This window comes from Lucilia cuprina, chromosome 4 (genome assembly GCF_022045245.1).
Source record: "Lucilia cuprina isolate Lc7/37 chromosome 4, ASM2204524v1, whole genome shotgun sequence".
Taxonomy (NCBI): Eukaryota; Metazoa; Arthropoda; class Insecta; order Diptera; family Calliphoridae; genus Lucilia; species Lucilia cuprina.
In genome coordinates, this window is record NC_060952.1 from 45,708,857 (window position 1) to 45,730,915 (window position 22,059).

General features: G+C 27.7%; 1 protein-coding gene across 3 annotated transcripts in view; it reads right to left on the bottom strand.

Moving 5' to 3' along the window:
• Nucleotides 1-20,120, bottom strand: part of LOC111674794 (homeotic protein ultrabithorax) — a 101,647-nt gene extending 81,527 nt beyond the window's left edge. For 2 of the 3 annotated variants that reach the window (XM_046949228.1, XM_046949227.1), the window contains exon 1: nucleotides 19,219-20,120. In XM_046949228.1, the coding sequence (XP_046805184.1) occupies nucleotides 19,219-19,969 (751 nt within the window). In that variant the 5' untranslated portion in view covers nucleotides 19,970-20,120. Of the gene's footprint in view, nucleotides 1-5,995; nucleotides 6,047-19,218 lie in introns of all 3 variants that reach the window. The other variant, XM_023435449.2, reaches the window with a different exon arrangement.
• Nucleotides 20,121-22,059: the final 1,939 nt, after the last annotated feature.

Below are 22,059 nucleotides of genomic sequence, written 5' to 3' on the forward strand. Positions count from 1 at the left end.
GCGATAAATATTTATTTGTAACTCAAGTGAACTAATCGAATAGTTTTTATGACCAAACCCATGCACCAAAATAAGATTTAAAACTATGTTCAAATATGTTTGAACAATTTTTGAATATATAAACTGAAAGGTATTAAAAATAAAATTAAAAGCTATTTCTAAAACTAGAAATAAATGGTACAAAACTACATTAATTGAATAAATAAATAATTGAATTACTTTTTCACCTACATAAAACCCTGTTAATTTAAATATTTTAAATTAAAAAAAGAAAGTTATATATTTCGATTTAATCATTTTCTCAGACGAAAGATCATAACCTAAAGGAATTATTAAATTATTAATTGATTTTGACCACAAACTCTTTTTTGCATATTTTTACATACAGAATAACTCCCCTCTTGTCGCTGCTCAGCCAACAAACAATGAAGAAAATAAAATACTGAGGGTGTAAAACACGATATTTGGTAATAGTGAGAAAAGTAAAGGAGATACAAAAAAGTGTAAGTTTATAATATGACGATGTTGTCCCAAATATTTATACATTTTAAAAAAGAAATACCCAAAAAAGAAACTAAACTGTTAGTTGGTGTTGGAAAACATATTCATGGCCTGATGATGATACAAGTATGAATGAGTATTTTTATACCCTACACCACTTAAGTGGGGAAGATATATTGGGTTTGTGCTGATGTCTGTAACGCACAATAATATTGGTCATAGACCCACCTTATAGCATACCCATCGGCTCAGAATCATTTTGTAAGTCGATTTAGCTATGTCCGTCCGTCCATGTAAACCTTGTAATCAAACTACAGGTCGCAATTTTGAAGATAATTTAATGAAATTTTGTACATGATCTTAAATGATACCGTAGACAAAGCCTATTGAAAATGGTTAAGATCGGTCCATTATTTCTCCTAGCCCCCATACAACTGAACCCGCCGAATACAGCTTTTAAGTTCTTTATTATGTTTAATATATTCCTATCTCGACAAAAAAGCTGCAAAACCTATACTAGCCTTGATAACTTTATAATTATAGGGCCTCATTGGACCTAGCCCCTATAAAAAGCCCCCTTCAATTCAACTTAAATGCTTTATTATAAAACCAAATCACTTGTTATTTTTGTAACAGGTGTAGGGTATAATATGGTCGGCCTCGCCCGACTAAATTTCTTACTTGTTTTTTTGTTATTTTTTGGTTTTTGCTGGATGGTGTACGACGGTTGAGTATGTGTTGGATGTCTGAACATTTTATGAGCTGTTAAGACCACTTAAAATACAAAATGCTCCCCAGTTAACCATTGTGAAGTGTGTAAAATCAAATATGTGTCCGGTTTATGGTTGTTTTTTATTTTTGTTACTCCAACTAACAACAACATCAGCAGCAGCAATAGCAAAAATGGTCCAAATAATTCTGCTGTTGAAGATGATGAGTACGATGATAATAATAATTGTGAGAATGATTATGATTATGATGTTGCTGCTGGTGGTGGTTGGCGGTGGCATGTATGTATGTATGTCGTAGTTGCCTGTTTATTAGTTGTATACATGTTGCCACCATGCCGTTACACTGTTTTTTGTCATTTTCCTTAAAATACGTGGGCTTAAGAAATTAGGCATGTATTTTAAAGTCCTTATAATTGATAATTGTTAATTAGTTTTATCTGCCGCATAACTTGTGTCAGTAGAGCAACTTGGTTAATTTTAATAATTAATTGTTCTCCTTAATATTTAAAAAGTTCATTGTTCTATTATTTATTTTTAATATTTCATAAATAATTAACTTTGCTGTTGCCTTTCCTTTATTTACATTATTCTATTGTTGTCCTTGCAAATAATTGTTTACATATGCTGGATTTTTATTTACTCACTTTTTTAACATTGTGTTACAGTTACAGTGTAACTCCCCAACTAAGCCAAATGCAAAAAAATAAAAATAATAAAAAACGTATAGGAAAAAGAACAGAAATCCAGAGAATTTTGTCGCATTTACATGAATGAGTATGTTAAATGAATATTACTAGTAGTATAAGTATATACGTGGTATAAAATGTGTATGAGTGTGTTGCATGTACTTTTTTTCAAATATAGAATTTTTGTCGTATTGCAGGTGCTTTTGTTTTGGCCACATCTATCTGTGTCCAACTGTTAGTTTGTCCGTCTGTTCTACTGTCTGGTAACATGTCTCTCTACTGAGGCCATCCTTACTTTTTGAATTGTTATTTTTTGTGTTTTTTCTTATAATATCCTTGGTCGTCTGCAAGTCCTTTTAGTCCAAAAAACCCTTTCATGTATAAGTAAATGTGTGTATGAATATGAATTATGGAAATTATATAACACAAGAACAACACTTATAAAATGTTTAATAACAACAATTTTGGTTTTATATTCATTTTTTATTATTTATTTTTCTATGTGTTGTCAACCACTTTAGAGTGAGTATTTACACTGAAATTTTGGGTTTTTTATTGAAGGGGTTCTAAAATCCTTATTCATATTTTTGGCTCCTGTTTTTTGTTAAACTGTATTTAACAAAGGAAATTACTAATGGTGGTTATTTATGCAGTATTAACATTCAAAAGGGGTTTAATGTTGAAAAAGAATAAATAAAAATCCAAAACATATTTAAAGTCCAAAATATGTACGTTTCTCGCAGACATATGTACATAAAATCATTCATAAATATTGTGTGTGTACATTTGAATTAATGTGTTCTAGTGACCTGATTTTTGTGGGAATTGTTGAATTGTAAATAAAAAAATTAAAGAGAAAATGTTAGAAAAATTATAAGAATTATAGAATTTTTGATTAACAAATTGTTAAAAGCTTAAGTTAAAGGTTAAAATAATCAAATACAAATTTTACTCCATATTATAGATTTACATTTAATTAAACATTTTATTCATAAAATGTCACACATACTTAGTTTGTTATATTAGGAATGGTGTTGTTTATAATTATACTTTTAAGCTAATCAAAAGTATTCATTGTTAGATCCACCCAGTTTTTGTTGCTAACATAATTTGCATACACACACAAACAAATTTTTCTACAACAAAGCCTAAGTTTTGATCTCCTACTGTGAATGCAACTGAAAAGAAAATAATATTCAATTAACGATTTGAATATGAATTTATTATTACACATTTTAGAATAATAACTACTATTTTTTAACGCTAAAGAGAAAAAAGCAACTAAATACATACATATGACGAGTGCAAGTTGCAGTAACAATTGTATTTGTAATTGTGGCAGTGTATAGTTTTTTTTTTCGTTGTGGTGGCAGGTTACTTTAGTAACTATATTGCCACAAAAGTCAACCGATACAAAACAACAAGTGTTTTTTATAAGTTGCAGATACGTATGTATAACAACCATCCGCCAAAAAGAAAACAACACAAATATTGCATGCACGGTTAGCTGTTTTTTCTGCCCTATTCCTGAAGCAAAGATTTTTTGAAAATCTTATGTATTGGAATCAGAAACATAAAACTTCTAAAATTTATTTATTGCTCAGTGCGTAATCATAGTTATGTGTGTAATTAATTATTAATAATAATAATTGCTACAATATTGTCTGTATTGGGGCTGATTTTATTGTTGTTGTATTTTTACCACTCATTTCTTCTGCATAAAATTTTCTTTGCGGGAATGAATTATAGAAATTAAAAAAAACCCCTATTTTTATTTATAAATATCCAACAAAATATCGTGTTTTCAAGTTTACTCACATGCCACAAGTATGTATGTGCAACCAAGCATTTATTAAATTAAATTAAAAACAAAAACACACATTAAACGGAAGCCCAAAGGTGGCAATCAAACACAATGTCCTCTAAAAATGTTTTTCATTTAATTGTTTTTTATAACTATTTAATAAAAAATAAAATCAATTTTAATTATTAAGCATACAATAAGATTATGCTTTAGAAAAAAATAGGGTGAGTGTGAGAAGAAAAATGCAAAAGAAAAATAATCATATTGTCATGTTTAATGTCATCAGCATGTTAACGTTTTTACAGCAACTGCTACTGTAAATAAAAGCAGACAGACATACAAATATAAATGTAATAGTTTCTGAGATTACAACATATTAAATTAGCCACAAAAAAACTAAAAAAATGTGCATAAACTGCACTTGACGCTGGTGGTCACTGTTCGAATCAGTTTGGTTCCGTTCAGTTTAGTTCGGTCATATAGATTTGTTTGGCAATTAAATCTAAAGTTTATTACAACAGCTTTATAGCCGTGTTGCTTGCTTTGCCTTTATATTATAGCCATAACGCTAAATACATGTATGTACTTATGTTGCCATATGCCTATAGATTCAACAACAGGAACCATAATAAAAACACCAACAAATGCTACAACATTTACCGACGAAGATCAGGTGTCGATCTTTGGGATTTTATATTTCATGTAGCTTTGTTTTACTAAGCTACCAAATGTATCCAGTACAATGAAGGTGAATGAATATTACAGAAATTTTCAATAATAAAATCTGTGATTATGTACGGTTTTTCGGTTTGCAGCATGTTGCATATGATCTATTTATGTTCATGACTAAAAATGTGATTGTAATTTTGGATTTAATTTCAGTTAAGCAAGTCATAATTAGGTCAATTTTAGTTTTCTTTTTTTAAGGTTTTAGTACTTGAATTACCTTTACAGTTAAGAAATTTGGTGAACATGTTTTTATAAGGAAAAGTTATCTGTTCAACATTTTATTGTTTGATATTATTATTATAGTCCATGTTTGTTTATTATTTTATACAATTTAAATAAAATTTTCCATTTTTCATTAATTTGATTTCTTTTTCGGTTCATTTCTATCGCCAACAATGTGTAAAATAATTATATTTTGCTTTAATTTACAATACAAATTGGTAATTATAATTTTATTAAAACATACTTATCACCACATTTCTAAATGATTGATAACCTTTTATAAATAATTATAAAAAATATAATAAATAACGTTTTGAAAAAAATAAACAAATGAAAATATATAAAAAGAACCACAAGCTGGTCACCTCAAAGCAGCTGTAACTTTGTTGATAATCACGGTTTAAACAGTACAAAGGACGTAAGAGAGGAACAAATGGTATATATTGATGGTTGGAGTGAGTGGCAGACTAAACGGTTTAAACAGTACAAAGGACGTAAGAGAGGAACAAATGGTATATATTGATGGTTGGAGTGAGTGGCAGACTAAACGTATACTTTAAATCACTTTTTAAATAATAAGTTTAATCAGTCTTTAGAATCTATAGAAAAATCTCAATAACAAAAGAAAAAAACGTAAGAGAAGAAAAACTTAAAAGCGGCGTAAAAACGGAATAAACTTAAAGAAAACAACAAAGATCAATCATTTCCACACTTATGGATATGGTCTGGCAGAATACACTATCGTCAGGGACTCGAGCATGATCTAGTGGTAGTGATGGCCAACAACAAACTGCAGCTGTAAATGATTCTGATTCTAGTAGTGAGCTTAACTAACTGACCGCATAAGCACATAAATCTGTGTGGTTGGTTGGTAGTCAACTTCACAAGGAAATTCTTAACAGATTGTTAAATTCACATACATTGTTCTCAAAGTTCGAGAACACAAATTTGAAATAGTATTTCTTGTGTAAAAGCATTAAAACTTTAACAGTTTAAAATCATTATCAAGGTAATTTAAACTTTAAGACACCCATATTATTATAAGATGCCAAGTAGCAGCAAAGTTGTAAGAAATAAAATAAAAAATAATAAAACATAAAGAGGTGTTTATTGTGCCTGATTAAATAGTTGCTTCTGGTTTTTCATAACAGTAGTTAAATGATTTTGTTAGTTTTATTTTAAACGTTTTAATTTTTTTGTTGATTTTCTTTAAGTATTTTTAGACTTTGTTTAGTTTACAAATTTGTTTTATTACAATAATTGATTAGTGTTTTAGCAACTAGATCTAAAATTTGGAAAATAAAATGTGGAAAATTTCTTACCCATGTCTGGTGATATGCCGCCATATTGTGTTAAATCAGATCTTATCTTACCTGTTAAAATAAAATAAAGAACTCATTAGAAAACAACTATTTATATAAATTATTAAAAATATTTAATTAAATTTAAAATAACAAAGATATGATCGATAAATCCTAAATTTTGTCAAATTTGTATACGTTTTAAAAGTATTTGTTTTTTATTAAATGTTTAATTGTGCTTTATTACAATTACTCTCATTTCCCCTTTTTATTAAAATTAACTAAACGATTTTATATTTTGTTTATTTTAACAATGTTTTGTTTGTTTTGTTCATCTTTTTATTTAATTTTAACACTGTTCAACATAAGCGTGTGTTTATATAAAAATTCGAAACAACAACTACTAAAAAAACAATAAAAAACATAAAATGTGCAAAATGTAAACAATCAAAATGCCACCGGTAACCAAACAGTGGGACAAACAAGAACTATACTTTGGAAAACAACAGTATAAACAAGAGAATGTTGAAAATAAAACTGAAAAAAAGCTGAAGAAATTTTTATAGAACAAGTTGTGGCAGGCAGCAGAAGCAAGAGCAACTAAATAAGTTAAAGCAGCAGAAGAAGGTATAAAAATATGATTTAATGTTGGCGATAAACCACGTGTGTATTTAAATATGCGCGCCTGGCTGAGTCTGGCGCCTGAATAAACGTAATTTTCACACATATACACTTATTCATTCACAAACACACATACATACGTATGTTCATGTACATATATTCGAAAAATGAAAAATACTGGTGTAAAAGAACTACACTCCAATTTATATATGTATGTATTTCTTTTGTTTGATGGTGTCTATTACCCACTAAAAGATTATAAGGAATGCATTCTTAAATATACAAGATATAACCTTTAAACAACTACATATACTTACTTATGTGATTTGAAGCCATATATTAATATGTTTTTCATAGATCGCAAATTTATCGAAAAATTACACAAATGGAGAATTTTAGATAATGATAATATAAATGGAACATTTTTCGAAAACCTCAGAAACCAATAAACGTTTTTTTACTTATATATATTTTGAAAAGATGACTTACAATTAAAGGAATTAAATGAAGTTACATTTTTCCCAATTCTAATGCAAATTGCAAAGAGTTCATTATTTCAAGTGTCTGTTTTAGAGTATGCGTTTAAATATCGTTTTTGGTTACTAGTAGTTGTAGATAAATTAAATTCATACTAGTAGAAAATACAAAATATTCTCTTGGAAAAACAAAAATTATAAAATATTATACTGGCGTAAATGAAAGTAAACAAACGCAAAATTTATATAAATAAAACGACAGCAACAACAATAATAAAGGGAGCTTTCTGTTTTGCTTTTTTCTCAGCTACATAAATGAAAAACTAACAAATTTCCAACCAAACACCTATGAATAACAGCGAACACTAACTAAAAAAAACGGCAACTCATTTCAATTTGTATCTTATGGATGAATGTAAAATGTTAGTATAGTGTTGCTGCTGTGTTATCATTATCTGGTGTTAAAATTTATATGGTTTTAAATACAACGCCCCGTAGGCGAATGCATAAAGTTCCCATTAAGTTTATAGTTTTTTGATTTTTATATATATTTTTTTATTTTGAGATTTTGTGCAAACATTTGTTGTGAAGCACCCCATTAAGAGATGAAACATGATGTTATAACTGCCATAAATGCAGATAGATAGATATATACCCGGTACTCATTTATATCTTCAAGTATGTACATACATATAGCAAGAAGAAAAATGAGCAGCAGCAAGTGGCAGGCAAAAGTACATCACTTTAATGCAGATGATGAGATTAAGTTTATAATCAAATATAATTTGTTTAAAATTTACACACATAAAATTTATTAAATTTATTAGTACACTAACAGATATTTTTATACGGGTTTGTTTATTTTAGAGATTTCTCGCTTCCTCTCTTTTTGAGTTTTAGTGGAAGATGAACCCAAGAAAGAACAATAAAAAACAATTTTTTGTTTTATTTGGGTTTCTTATGGTTGTTGTTAGATTAGAAACCGAACACCGAATAAATAAATCTTAAAAATTTTTAAATAGCAGTAAAAGAAGATGAGATAAAAATCTTAATTGTTATCCCAAAACTTAATGCAAATCATGTTTTTTATTGTTTAAAGCCACAATATTTAATTTTTGCTATCAAATTAGTAAATTATTCATAATTGTTATTGTCTAATGTTTATTTTTGAATAAAAAGAAGAAACTGGCTTCAAATGGTTTTGTTTATTAAAAGAAGACGCTTTTTGTTTTTTGCTTTGTTATTTTTAAAGACAAATTATTATTTTTTATTTAGGAAAATTGTCAAACCCATAGGTATGAAAGAGGTAATTTTAACACTGGTTTGCCCTTCTTATTCGATTTCAAGTTCATAATCACTATTACATAAATTTCAATTAATAACTTTAATACTTAAATTAAAATCATGGTACTTAAACAAATTATTGTAAATTAGGATAATATATTATAGTCTGAAGCTTTCATATGTTATTTGTTTAAAATATTTTCATTTTATCAAAAAAAGGCTCCATAAATATTAACATTAACATTTCCCTTCAACATCAGATATCATTAAACATCATTTCCACACAATGTAAATCATTTTTAAGGCTACTTTTGAAGTGGTGACAAATGTGATTTTTTGGAAGTACTTTTTTTAATTCTTGCGCAGAAAATATATTAATAAAATAAGTAAGAAAGTACAATCGGGTATATGACACCCTTCACCACTAGTTATATAAAAATTATTTTATTGATCAAAAACTGATTTTCTGAATGAGAAAACTAATTTTAGTGGAGAGATTTATAAAAATAGACAGCGTCACTTAAAACAATATAACAATGTTTCAGTTCAGAATATTTTTGTGGACATACTGGTATATTTAACATACATTACTATAAGTTCCAAAGATCTATTCGGTTTCTAAACCAATTGTTATTCTTTAAGGTATATAGTAGGCAAAATTCTATAGATTCACTTCTTCTGATTCTCTTTTTTAGCACTTCGCTGCATTGAAATCTGCTTAATTTTCTTTTGTATATCAGCACAGTGTTATTGTATATTATAAAACAACAAATCATTATTGTCATTTGCGAGCGAGCGCCTAACACTAAACAATTCTCATAAAGCAAGAAAAAACAACAAAAATCTAAATAAGTAAGAGTATATAGTCGATCATGATACCCTACACTAGTGATTATGTTAAAATGTAGATTAAAGTAAAACATTTAATTTTACCTTAAGTCAAAAAAATTTTTACAATTGTTGATAAAAACGTGATTGTCTAAAAGAGGGGTTATATGGGGCAGGAGCCCCATATAACCCTCATAAATTTTGATAGAGGTATTTACGTCTACATTATAGTTATATACTAGAGTTTGTATGTGAATTTTAACCTTAAAGTCATTTTCTGAAGGAGACTTTGAATGGGGGATAGGGTCAATTTTCTTTACAAAAAAAAATTGCTGTATTATTCAAACTTTGAAATGTACAAAAACTTTTAACATATATATGTGTACAAAATCTCAATTTGAGGGGTATTAATGGACTGATTTTAGCCAATAGGCTTCGTCCTTTTGCCAACAGAAGAGCATGTGCCAAATTTCCTTAATTTTAATACGGATGGATGGACATAGCTAAATGAGCTGAGCCAATCGGCTCAGAATCTGTGTCGATGTAGGATTAATATTTTTGGGTGTAATAAACATCAGAACAAACGGCGTAGGGTATAAAAAGTACAAGAATTATTCAACTGCATAAAAAGAGAAGAATTTTTAAATCGTTTCAAAATAAATAAAAATTAATATGTGTTTTGGTTCGTATTTTTTTCTTAAACACAAAAAATGGAACAACAAGTAGAATTAGCAGTACATGTCTGTCTTCAGTGTTTTGTGTAAATATGCATATTTTGATTTTAATAATGATTTATTTATTATTAATAATTCATAATATTGAAGATCAAAAATGTATAGGTATTTCTATACCATACAACACACAGATCAAATATTTCCAAAATAAACGATACTTAAAAGAAAAAAAGTTTCAAAATTACAAAAAATGTATGAAAATATTTTAGAATCAAATTCTAAAGAATTGTTCTTAATTTATATAGTGAGCCAAATTATATCCTCTCAAATGTAAAAAATATATTAAACCTGATTAGCTATTTTTAGATATATACCGGGATATGTCTTATCCATTAAAAAAAGTTTAAAAAGTATTTTACTTTGTTTACACTTTTTCTTTCAAATAGATTTTATACATTTCAATTAATCATACATACATATGTATGAATATGTTAGCATTTTCTATAATTATTTAACCAACTTTTTCGTAATTAGATCAGTGAAAACAATTAACAACTATTTTCGTTGCTAATAAATCATAATGCGTCTACATTTTTCTAAATTAATAAAACCTCGTCTTGTTTTTATTAATATAGTGATAAACAAGTTAAAATAAATGTTTGTAATTGTAACACACATTTAGTTGGTTACACTTCGTTAAATTAATAAAAAGTTACTTTTGCAGTTGCGTGTTGAGTTTAAAACTGAAATTATTATTAAATTAATACAACATGGGTTAACCATGTGCGTAATTTAAAGTTCATTTCCGACTGAAATGATACAAGCCACACATAATTTTATTGTTAAAAAAATCATATGATTATAGTTGTTAAATGTTTATCAGATCAGATGGAATTTGCAATAGTGTATACAAAAATTTAAAATAAAAAAAGTAAAATTTATTAAAGACATCAGGATCACAAAACTATACATTTATTTTAAGCAAACTAATTTTATAATTTCCAGTTTTCATATGTGTGTATAAAAGCGTAATCATTTTTATAATATTCTTGATTATGTAAAGATAAATTTCAGTTTCTCTTTTAAAGTTTTTCTTTTATAAATTTGTTATAAGGTCACGATCTTGTCGGCATCCTTATATTTTAATATTTTTTCAATTAAATTATTTAATTTACATAAAATTCATATATTTCGCATATATCTTACATATTAATAGTGGTATTCACTTCAAATACATTTTAGTAATGTTGATAAATTTTATTATGATAAAAACAAAAATAAAATTTCGATTAAGTTTAATGTATAAGTATTCTGTGAATATTTTTAATAATGCAATGAATTCAATTTACCCACTGACCAAATGCCCAAAATACAGTGGGCTGAAATAAATTAAAGAATATTCTGAAGTTAAAATATAAATTATTAAATAAAAACAAAATTGTTTTCAATAATCTACAGCAGATACGGCAGTACTCAATGACCAAGTCAGAGACGATTTAACAAAATAACGACATCACAAGTTGAAGTACAGGGATCTCTTTTGTAGTTGTATAACCTTGAAATAATTAAATTGTAGTACTTTAGTATTTTGAACTCTGTCCTCTATGAAAATATGCAAAACGTGCTAGAACCACATAATTTGAATTTGTATTTACTTTTTTCTTTGTCTTTAATATTTTTGTCTAAATTTGTAGAATTTCCGTTTGAAATTTATAAAATAAATTTCACGTAACAAAACAAAACAAAAATCCAAAACCCACTCATAATTATCGAAATTAGGTGACTTCACAACAGGTTTCCTCATCACCATCATCTTCATCTGCTTTTGTTCTTCTAAATTATCTTTAAGTCGCATATACCTACATATATCTTTAAAATGTTTTTTTTTTTTGCTTTTTCTTCTCTTTCTAACAAACAAAACAAACTAATAAACCATAATTCTTCTTGTTACCTAAAAAATACTTTTATCTCAGTCTCGGTGAGTAACAATTTAGTGACGCAACCTCACTTAACCTTTAAAGTCAAATCAAAGAAAAGATACAAATTTGTATGCTCAAATTGATCTATTTGTAGAAAGAAAAACAATAACAACATCAGAGTATCTACTTGTGTGTGAAAATTATGATTATTTTTAGTACGTGCAAAATATTAGAAAATATTATTTTCAAGGTCATATTTTTACGGAAAAAAGTTATTGTTACTAGATTTTTTATTGCTGTTATTTTCGAGCAAGATTTTTCCTTAATGAGTTTGTTTAATATTTCTTATTTTTAGCACAAAACAGAAAAAAATCTGTTAAAAAATAAATCACTAAATCACCAGGCAAACAAATATTTGGAAAATTTATGTTGAAATTTAACGATAATGACTTAAAAGCCTTCAGGACATAATTTAAGACCTCAAAGAACAAATTTCAAACAAATTTAGGCAAAACGACAAGCAACAAAGAACATATTGAATATAAAAAAATAAAAAAACAAACATAAATTCAATGAATTTGAACTGCCGATCGTATTGCAAAATTCAATAAATGCGCACAGTGACAAATAAGTCTGAAATTATGCATAATTAAGAAAAAATAAATGAAGATGTGGACTTGTTTCCGTAGAGAGGTTACTAACTCCCTTTTATGGGAGCCTTGACCAATAATAGACCGATCCGTAAAAAAATTGGTAGAATGGTTTATATGTAGACAACATACTCAAGTCGAATTGTATCGCAATAACTTTATAACTCAATGGATTTAATTGATTTTCGGAAGTGGACCTATAGAGCTATGACCCTATGATTTGTATTCATATTATATTTACATGTACAAAATTTTCTGCTGATACCGAAACATTTGAGGGAGTTATTAAGAATAAACTTATTTCCGGGAATATTTTTCATTATATGAATGGCCATGAAAAATTGCTATTATTTTAAACATACTTAATCCCTGACAAAATTCATCGAATTATTTTTTGTAGTCTCTGAGAAAACTACTTAAGAATTACGAAAAAATGTAATTTTTTTCGAAGTAGTCTGAAATTTTGGCTCATAACTTTTTACTTTTTACTTTTTACTTTTTACGTTGTTTTACAGTTTCATTTCTCTTTTGCTCCCCCTCTTTCCGTTCCATCTTTTAATTTTTCAATATTTTAATAAAATTTAAATTTAATTTTACTTATTCTGTTGTTTCTTAATCATTTAGTATGTAAAACATAATACAAAGAGAGGAAAAATATATATGTACCTATAATACAAAAAATGAAATGAAATAAAGAATAATGAAAACAAGACAAGGTACCGGCCGGCCGACAGAACGACCGATCGACCGACCGCATCACAAGGCAAAAAGAAGTTGATAAGAATCAGAAAATCAAAGTATCAGTGAAACTAATAAATTTTAAAATTCTCACATTAATAACACAACCAAAGTGGCTGCAAAATACTGTTTCCAACGTAATATTATTATGGTGGATATTTTTTAGTTTGTATACAAAATTTAAAATGAACTAACTGAGACACCAGAGACTAAGTGAACGGCTCACAAAGAAGTATTACAACCTAGGCATTTTTTTATTTGCATTTAGAGGCTTAACTGTAAATTGTATGAACGTGTGCTGCAAACATTTATAGGGGGTAGAGAAGGTATAAATAGTATCCGCCAAGTAACGTAACAAATTCCATTATACTTCACTTTACGTTTTGCGCTATTTAGACCAACCTTTTCAATATTCATCATTTCTGTATTTTTTTCATTGTGTATTTTGTAAATTTTTATTACGTTGGTGAAGATCAGATGGCTGCGGCAGAAGTTTAATTTTTTTACCATTTAGTTTGACGCACTCTTTGCCAAACAAATTTTGATTAAAGAAATATAAGTAAAACCACTTTTCATTTATAAACTGTATGATTTTATTGTTTCTTTCTTATTATACTGGTTTAAACCTTGTTGAATAATTTTAAATGTATGTTTTTGTTTAAACTGACATTAAAAAAAATAGAAATTAATTTATTATTTATATTCAAAAACACAACAACGAAATGGTATATTCAAATCATAGAAAAATATGAATATTTATAAAAAACAACTAAGAAATTATTTATGTTTTGGTATTTTTACATTTAATTTAAGTTTTTCTTGTTGGTTTTATCAACGCACCTTTTTCTAAAATAATTTATGGTCATTTAAAGTTGTTTTTTCTCTTTTTAGTTTCTCAATGAATAACAGACAGATGTTCTAGTTTTTTTATTTTTTTTTTTTGAATAATTTGCTTGATTACCTCTGCTTGTTGAAATATTAAGCAATTTAAAAATTAACAAAATAACTACTATTTGTAATATTTTATATAGTTTTGTAAAATAAACGGTTTTGTAATTAATGTAATGAATAATTTTATGAAATGTTACTTTTTTTAATTTTTTTTAAATCTTTAACAAAAAAAAAAGAATTGAGATTTTTAAATTAAATAATTTAATATAATGAACAATATTTTTTACACACTTTTTTAAATAATTAAAAAAAGTATTTAAAAAGAATTGAGATTTTTTAAATTAAATAATATTGTTTTTGTTATATTATTATAAATATTCCACTTTTTTCTAATTACATTTCCATAGAAATAAATTTTTTTAAAGTATTTCTGAGTCATGGCACATTTAGATACAGATCTGGGGGATGTTGAAACAGTTTTTCTATACCAGAGCCAAAAACTGTAAAACTTATACTCTCGTCGGACCCCACAATAGTGAGTATGTTCAAAATGTGGATTATTTTTAAATAATAGATCATTTAATTTCCTTTTTACCTTTATTATGGATTTGTTTGCATACTTTTTACAAAAGTACCCTTGTAGAAAATATAATTTTTGTAAAAAGTAATTTATAAATTTTGATACAGGCTTAACAAAATTAATCGTGTAATTTCACCCATTTTCAATAAAGAGTATGTGCCAAAATCTGTAGATTTACAAGGACACACAGACAGACGGCCGAACGGACGGACATAGCTAAATCAATTCAGAAAATGATTCTGAGCCGAGTGGTATACTTTATGGAGTGGTATACTTTATGGAGGGTGTAGGACCAATAGTTTTGGGTGTTACAAACACAATCTAAAAATTGAAAACAAAAATTAGTAATTATGTAGTTAGGTTTTATAATTACGCAAATACTTGATATTTTTATAACCGAAACAGGTTCTCTTTGCTTCACAAATTGTTAATTCCTTAGAATATCTGGCAGGGTTCAGTAAGAAATGACAAGATAAAATGGTAAAATCTTTAGCAACCCTCAAGAAAACCAGTACTAATAAATACAAAGTTAAAAAGAGATAGCAATACATGTAGTTATGAAAATATAAAGTATTATGAAAAGGTAATAGTGGTGGTGAATAGGATCTATTTAAGAACTTACGATCTAAAATCTTTAACAGGTATGATTACTTCACCATTAAAAACTCTCATAAGGAAATAATGCGCCTCCTAGTGTTAGACACAAGAATTACAACATAAAAGATGCCAAGTTAATGACAGGTAAGATTAAAATCTTAATAAGAATTATGACAAGAAAGAAATATGAAAAATCCAATTGGATCAGTATCACGGAAATGGTGAAAATCTTATATGACTATAGTTAAAATGCAATTGTTAATTACTTAAAGAAACTAAATAGAAAATTCAGAATTCATATATAAATTTTAAAGTGAAACTTCACATGAATTTTTTATATATTTAATACCCTATAAAATTATGACGGGGTTTTAGTTTTTTTTCAATCTTCTACATGGTTTAAATAAAGAAAGAGCATCATCTTTATTTCTTGGATTTTTTCATGTGGGTGGCCAATCATACAAGTATGTCCAATATGCTTAAAAAAGTGAAAATCCCAACACTACATAAAAAATTAAAAAATATAGTCTGTTAAAAAACATTGTAGTGTAGCTCATAAATTAAAAAGGAAACGTCTACCGTTCTTGTTTTGATAGAATGTTTTTGTTCAACAAAAATAAATTTTTGCTTAAGACAACAAATTAAATATTTTTAAAAATTCTAAAGAATTAAATAAATTATAGATTTTATTTAGTTTTTATTTATTTCAAAGTTTTGTGTTTAAGGTGTGTTTTAAAAATATTAAATCTGATGATTAAGTACATTTGTTTATAGAAAGAGAAAATTCTCACATTTATCATTGTTAAAAAATTTAACTTGTTAGACTTTACATAAAATGAAAAATAAAAAGTTATTATAAAAAGCAATAAACATTTTACACCACAAACGAATGGAATTTCGTATACGAATAAAATAAAATTAATACTATTTTAAGAACTCTATATCATTTTAATTAGTTTCTAATCAAATTTAGTTTTCTTTAACAGATTTATGGATTTATAATGTATTAATTATAAATAAATTCAGCTAAGGGATTTATAAAGTTCTCCTATACTTATAAACATTTTAATAAAAATACATTTCTTTTCAAAAAAAATTATCAAACAGAAACAAAAAAGAAAAAACTTATCAACATAGTGGATGATCTTTAAGGGTCATGTCGCATTTATTTATGTCTAAATGTGTTCAAATATTTCTTTATTAAAAATAACATTTTAAGAGAGATTCTGTTTTAGTCACATCAAATATAAAGATAGAAAAATATTTCTATAAAACAAAAATGGAGGATTTTTTAAATAAACAATTTTTTACAAAAAAAATCTCAAAGAGTTTTATAATATGTGTGACATTCCATTAATAATGGAAACTATTTTGTTAAAGAAAATACAAAAAGGAAAAATAATTTCATAATTTTCTTATGTACGGCTTATGGAAAGAGTTTAAAAATAAGAAACAAAAGTGTTGTGTGCATCCTATTTTTTCCTTTTGTCCATTGCTTTAACGGGCTAAGACTTCGTGCGGTCGGTCTACGTTGCCTGTTAACTCTTGCTGTGTACAAAATTTAAGCGACAATTGTTAGAATAATTGTAAAAAGTATATAATAATTACATAATTGTGTAAGAAAGTGTGTTTTGTACTTGCATTTAAACAATTATTGTAGTCAAGTAGTTAGTTACTTTTGTAAGTCAGTTTTGTAATCAGCTCATGCGGTGACGTTTTTAAAGCAGCGGCGGTGTTAATAAACATTTAGCAACAACAATTTAAACTCTTTACACAGAGTTTAATTGACGCTGCTAAATACTACTAAACAAAACATACTGAAATTGGTTGTAAGTAACCCAGAACCAAAAAGAAGTCTGCCGTTCTATGCGTTTGTCCGTCTGTCTGCCAGTATGTATGAGTTTTTGCACCCAGTGTGAAGCAGTGCAGTTTTAGAAATATTTCACAAAATATTAAGTAAAAAACATGAAAAAAATAATCATAAAGGATGAAAGAAAGGCCAGATGGTTAAGGTGTATGTACATTGTACAAGTATTTGCTGCTCCTCTGTTAGCCCGATATTGTTCATGTGCTGTGTAAACGGGTTGTTGATGTTCCCAAATTAAAAGGATTGTTTTTACAATTTTTTACACACTTTTTTCAGTTTCATTTTTACGTTCTGTTAATTTTCTATGTTGCAAAAGGTTGTTGCTGTTGCTATTTCAAACATCCTGTAGTGTTAACTATGTAGTCGTAATAACTTCTCTTCATGTGATAATAAAAGTCATAATTCTTGATTTTTTCACACTTTTTTTTTAAGCTAAAACAACTAAACACCAAATGGGTGACAAATTATGAGACAAATTGCTTAGTAACTTTTTGCACAGTTTGTGGTAAAAAATCATTACAATTTTAGCGCTTTACTATTTTTAAAGCGTAATTTTTTAATTAATTGAAATTGTGCTTTTGAATTTTATTATTTTGATTAGAATTAAAATAAAACAATACAAATTTGGAATCAATTTCTTATTGAGAATCTATTTTGTTTCAAAAATCACATTTTACTACAACATTAGAATATTTTTTCCAAGTAGTCAGTACCCTTTCACCGCTACTTCTTGGCCTTTTCATTGGAGTTCTAATTAATATATATATAACCGAAACGTTGGTGTTTAATAATAAATACATATAATTTTCGGAAAAGCTTTGATAAAATTTAACTGAAATGTGATTTATAAGAAAGAATGTGAAAAAAGTAAGAAAAAATTGCCAAATCAATATATATTATTGTTTAATGTACTTTTAACCATATCGTTATTTTACCAGTATCTGGTAACTGTTTGCATAAACATGAAAAACAAAAAGACAATAAAACTTTAAAGACCTCAGTACATCAGAAGTAAATATGTACGTAATTGATTTAATGTTGTGTTGATATTCATAAATAAATACATGTCTGTAATTCTTTCTTTTATGATTTGTTTTGTTTTTTGATCTTGTTTTCTTGAAGTTATTGCGTAGCGTGTGTATTACTGGGGCCTGTTTGATTGATTGCCATTTCAATTTTGCCTTTTTATCTGTTTAGAGTCAGATACAAAACTAAAGAATGAAAATAAAACCTTAATAATAATTTTACTAATAGCGGTTGGAGAAAACAACCGCATAATAAGAAAATAAAAACTTTATCAAACAATATTATCATTTTGTTTTTAAAATATTTTTAGTGGGAATGTGTTCCAATGCACAATTTTACATTAAAATATGCGTAAACAATATTTATTTTTAATAACTCGATATTAAAACTTGCAATACAATTATCTTCAGTTATTCAATAATTTCATTTTTTCATAGATTTGCTTATGTTCTCCAGTCAATAACAGGGTTCGGTCACGACTTTTTCCCGTATTCATAACGATATTTATCGTTTATTTTATGTTTATAATTCACACTTTCCATACAACATTCCTACAATAAACATCAACAACTTTATTAGGCATTTATGAATATGGGGATTTATTTTTATTTGCTATGAAGGTAAATTTTATAAAGAGATACCACTTTTAGAAAAACTTTTAACTAAAATCAATTTTATAAACTTCTTAATATGTATTTAGTCATTAATGAGTAGAAACCAAATTAAATTAAACGCATTTTTAATTAACACCCGACAACTCAATTAAATTCATTTAAAACTAATAAAAATTTAATTTAAGTGAATAAAATAAACAATTTATATTTTAAGTCTAAAACTTTTTTGAGTTCATATTTTATCATTATAATACAAGCAAAATAATTTTTGTAAATTTTGGATTTTAATGTATAATAATAAAATAAATTTTATGAAACTTACAAACATTATAAATACTCTTAAGAACTGAACATTTTTAAATACTATCAAAATTTTAAAGAAACTTCTGTTAATTTAAACTTAAAAAAAATCTATTTGAATCCACGATTATTCTTTACAATACACTTTTTAAAAATTATAAAAAATAAAAAACACTCACCTGCGATAGCCATCCAGGGATAAAATGTGTGATTGCTGGCCTGGTGTAAACTACTTGCTGTTTGTGCAGCTGCAGCTCCGGAAATTGTACAATTTGCATTCCAGGCTGTAGCAGCACCACCGCCAGCCGCACCCACACCGCCAACATTACCACTCTGACTAACACTACCGCCGCCGCCACCACCGCCAACCCCACCCGACCCGGCACCTCCAGCGCTACCGCCACGATGACTAACCGGACTACCGCCCGATGTATCCAAATAGCCACCGACCCGGGAATCGGGTGTACATGCTGACGGTCTCACTGGCATACCACCACCGGCCGCTGAATTTTGTCCTCCATTGGCGGTATTGTTTGAAGCATTTGTTGAGCCGGCCGAACCACCGCCACCACCACCAGTACCGCCGCCACCGCCAGCTCCACCATTCGAACTTGTATTCCAAATGTCTTTGTAACCGTTCACGGAATCAGCTTTGATATTAAGACAATCCTGTTTGTATGCCTGGCTGCCATCACCATAAATTTTATTGCAGGCCGCTGTAATGCTGGCATCGTAGGGTGAATCTTGTGTGGAGCGCTGTAGATGGTGATTGGTATAGGGGGTCATGCCTAGCGAGAGGGGGAAACCTCTGTAGGCAGCTGCTGCGGCGGTGGCTGACTGATCGTGATGGGCACTGGAGCCCATGGACATGCCGGTGGCTTGATGCGGATGGCCATAAAAGCCTGAAGCTTGTTCAAAATATGAATTCATACTGCTTGTGGTAAGAATTTTGGCGGCTTTAAGTTTTCTTTAAAAGGAGATTTTTTTATTTAATTAAACTTTCAGTTGGTTTTTAAACAAAACCACTTTGGTTTGTTTTATTGTTTTTTAAACACTGGATTTTGTTGGTAGATTTTTAAAATTTTTATTTAAATTTTGTTTGTTTTAAATTTCATTATGTTTAATAGTTATAGGTTTTCAATGTTAGTTTAATATTTAAGGTCACAATTATTTTTTATTAGTTTTATTTTCTTATTGCACTTCTTATTTTTTAAAATAATTTAATTATTTTTAAAATATACATATATTTATTATTATTTTTTTATAAAAATCGTATACTTGTTTTCAGTTTAATATGCACATTTTGTTTAATATTATTTTTAAATTGATTTATTTTAAGATGTCACTTGTTTCACTTTTCCAAAAACACATTCATTTAAAATGTAATAATAATTATAATAATACAAGTATTTTAATAGATTTTGTTGTTATTGTTATAACTGCCAATGATTACGTTGTCGTTGTTGCTGCTGTTGTTATTATAATAATAAAATTAATAATTATTATTTTTTTATGATAATTATTTGTTTTTATTGTTATTATTTTTTTTTCTTTCTTTACGTTCTATTTTAAAACGTCTAAGTAATATCTTGTTATTATTTTTTTGTATCTGTAGTTGTTCGTGTTATTGGTAGTAGTTGTTGGTAGTTTGTTTGGTTGATATTTTCATTACGACCGTTGTAGACAAACTGACTAAACCATCGAAATAATCATAAAGATATTGAAGTGCAGCAGCAGCATGTTATCAAGAGTTGAAAGACAGTGAAAAGAATGAATGAATGAGCCACTAGTTGTTGGTTGTTTTAACTTCAATTCTATGTTTGATTGTTGTCGGTGTTTATCGGAAAAGGGGGTTAAATACGAGTGAGATATATTTACGAGATTCTTAATGTTCTTTATTGTTATAGTTTATTATCAAGCACACACTGACTGACTCACAACACTTTTACTGTTTGTTTTCAAATTGTTCAAATAACAATAATAATTGGCGATAAAATTTTGTAATAAAAGAAAGCGCGCGCCTGTTAACCAAACCGTTGCCATCGAACGAATAATCCACCGTTTTGCTGTTGGTTGTGTTATGACTGAAGAATGTTGGATGGATGGATGAATGTGTTGCTGTTGTTGTATACCCGTAACTGAGTATATGTGTGTGTATCTATGTGAGTGATGATGATGATGACGACGACGATGATTGTGATAGCGCACAGCTAAAAAGCACACAATACACAGTAGTCAGCAAAAGAGTATCAGCAGCAGAACTTCGAGCAGTAGTCGTAGTAAATTTTTGGGTCTAAGGAGGCTTAGCTCCCCCAAAAAAAGTATGGAACAAAATAACGAAAATGTGTACGTCCCAAAAGAAACACGTTACTGAATAAGAGAAAAACACACACAACCCGCAAAGATATAAAGAGCACACAGCAGACAATTTACCAAATTCACCGATAAACAATCCAACATTAACAAAAACTGGCTTAAAAATACTATTAACTTCAAACTGAGTCACTCCAAATCATACCTCCACCACCACCTCAATCACAAACTCTTACTCTTACTCCAAACGTTTTAAAATAGAAGAGTAAATTGTATTTTATAAACTCACACAGGCCCACACTCCCGAATTGGAGTATTTTTTTTTTTTTACTTTGAATTAGATAATAACTCAAAATACAAGAAGAAATAATTTAAGATTTAATTTTGTTTCCTAAATAAACATCCAATTTTTATTAATTAATATTTCTCCACAAACGACTTTTTTAAAACAATTTTAATAAATCTTTTGAATTTAACGCCATAAATGGTTAATTAACTTTAGCGACGGCATTTAAATTTATTTATAGTTCATTTTATAAGTTTGGAATCGCTACACGGGACGGAGGTTTATTTTTAATTTAGTAAACTAGAGTGTTTAAAAACGAAAAAAATGATTTAAAACTGGCACGTTATAGTTGAACACTAAACTAAAGACAATAAAAGTCATACAATAGAGCAGCACAATGCACAAAACATACCGTAAAAAT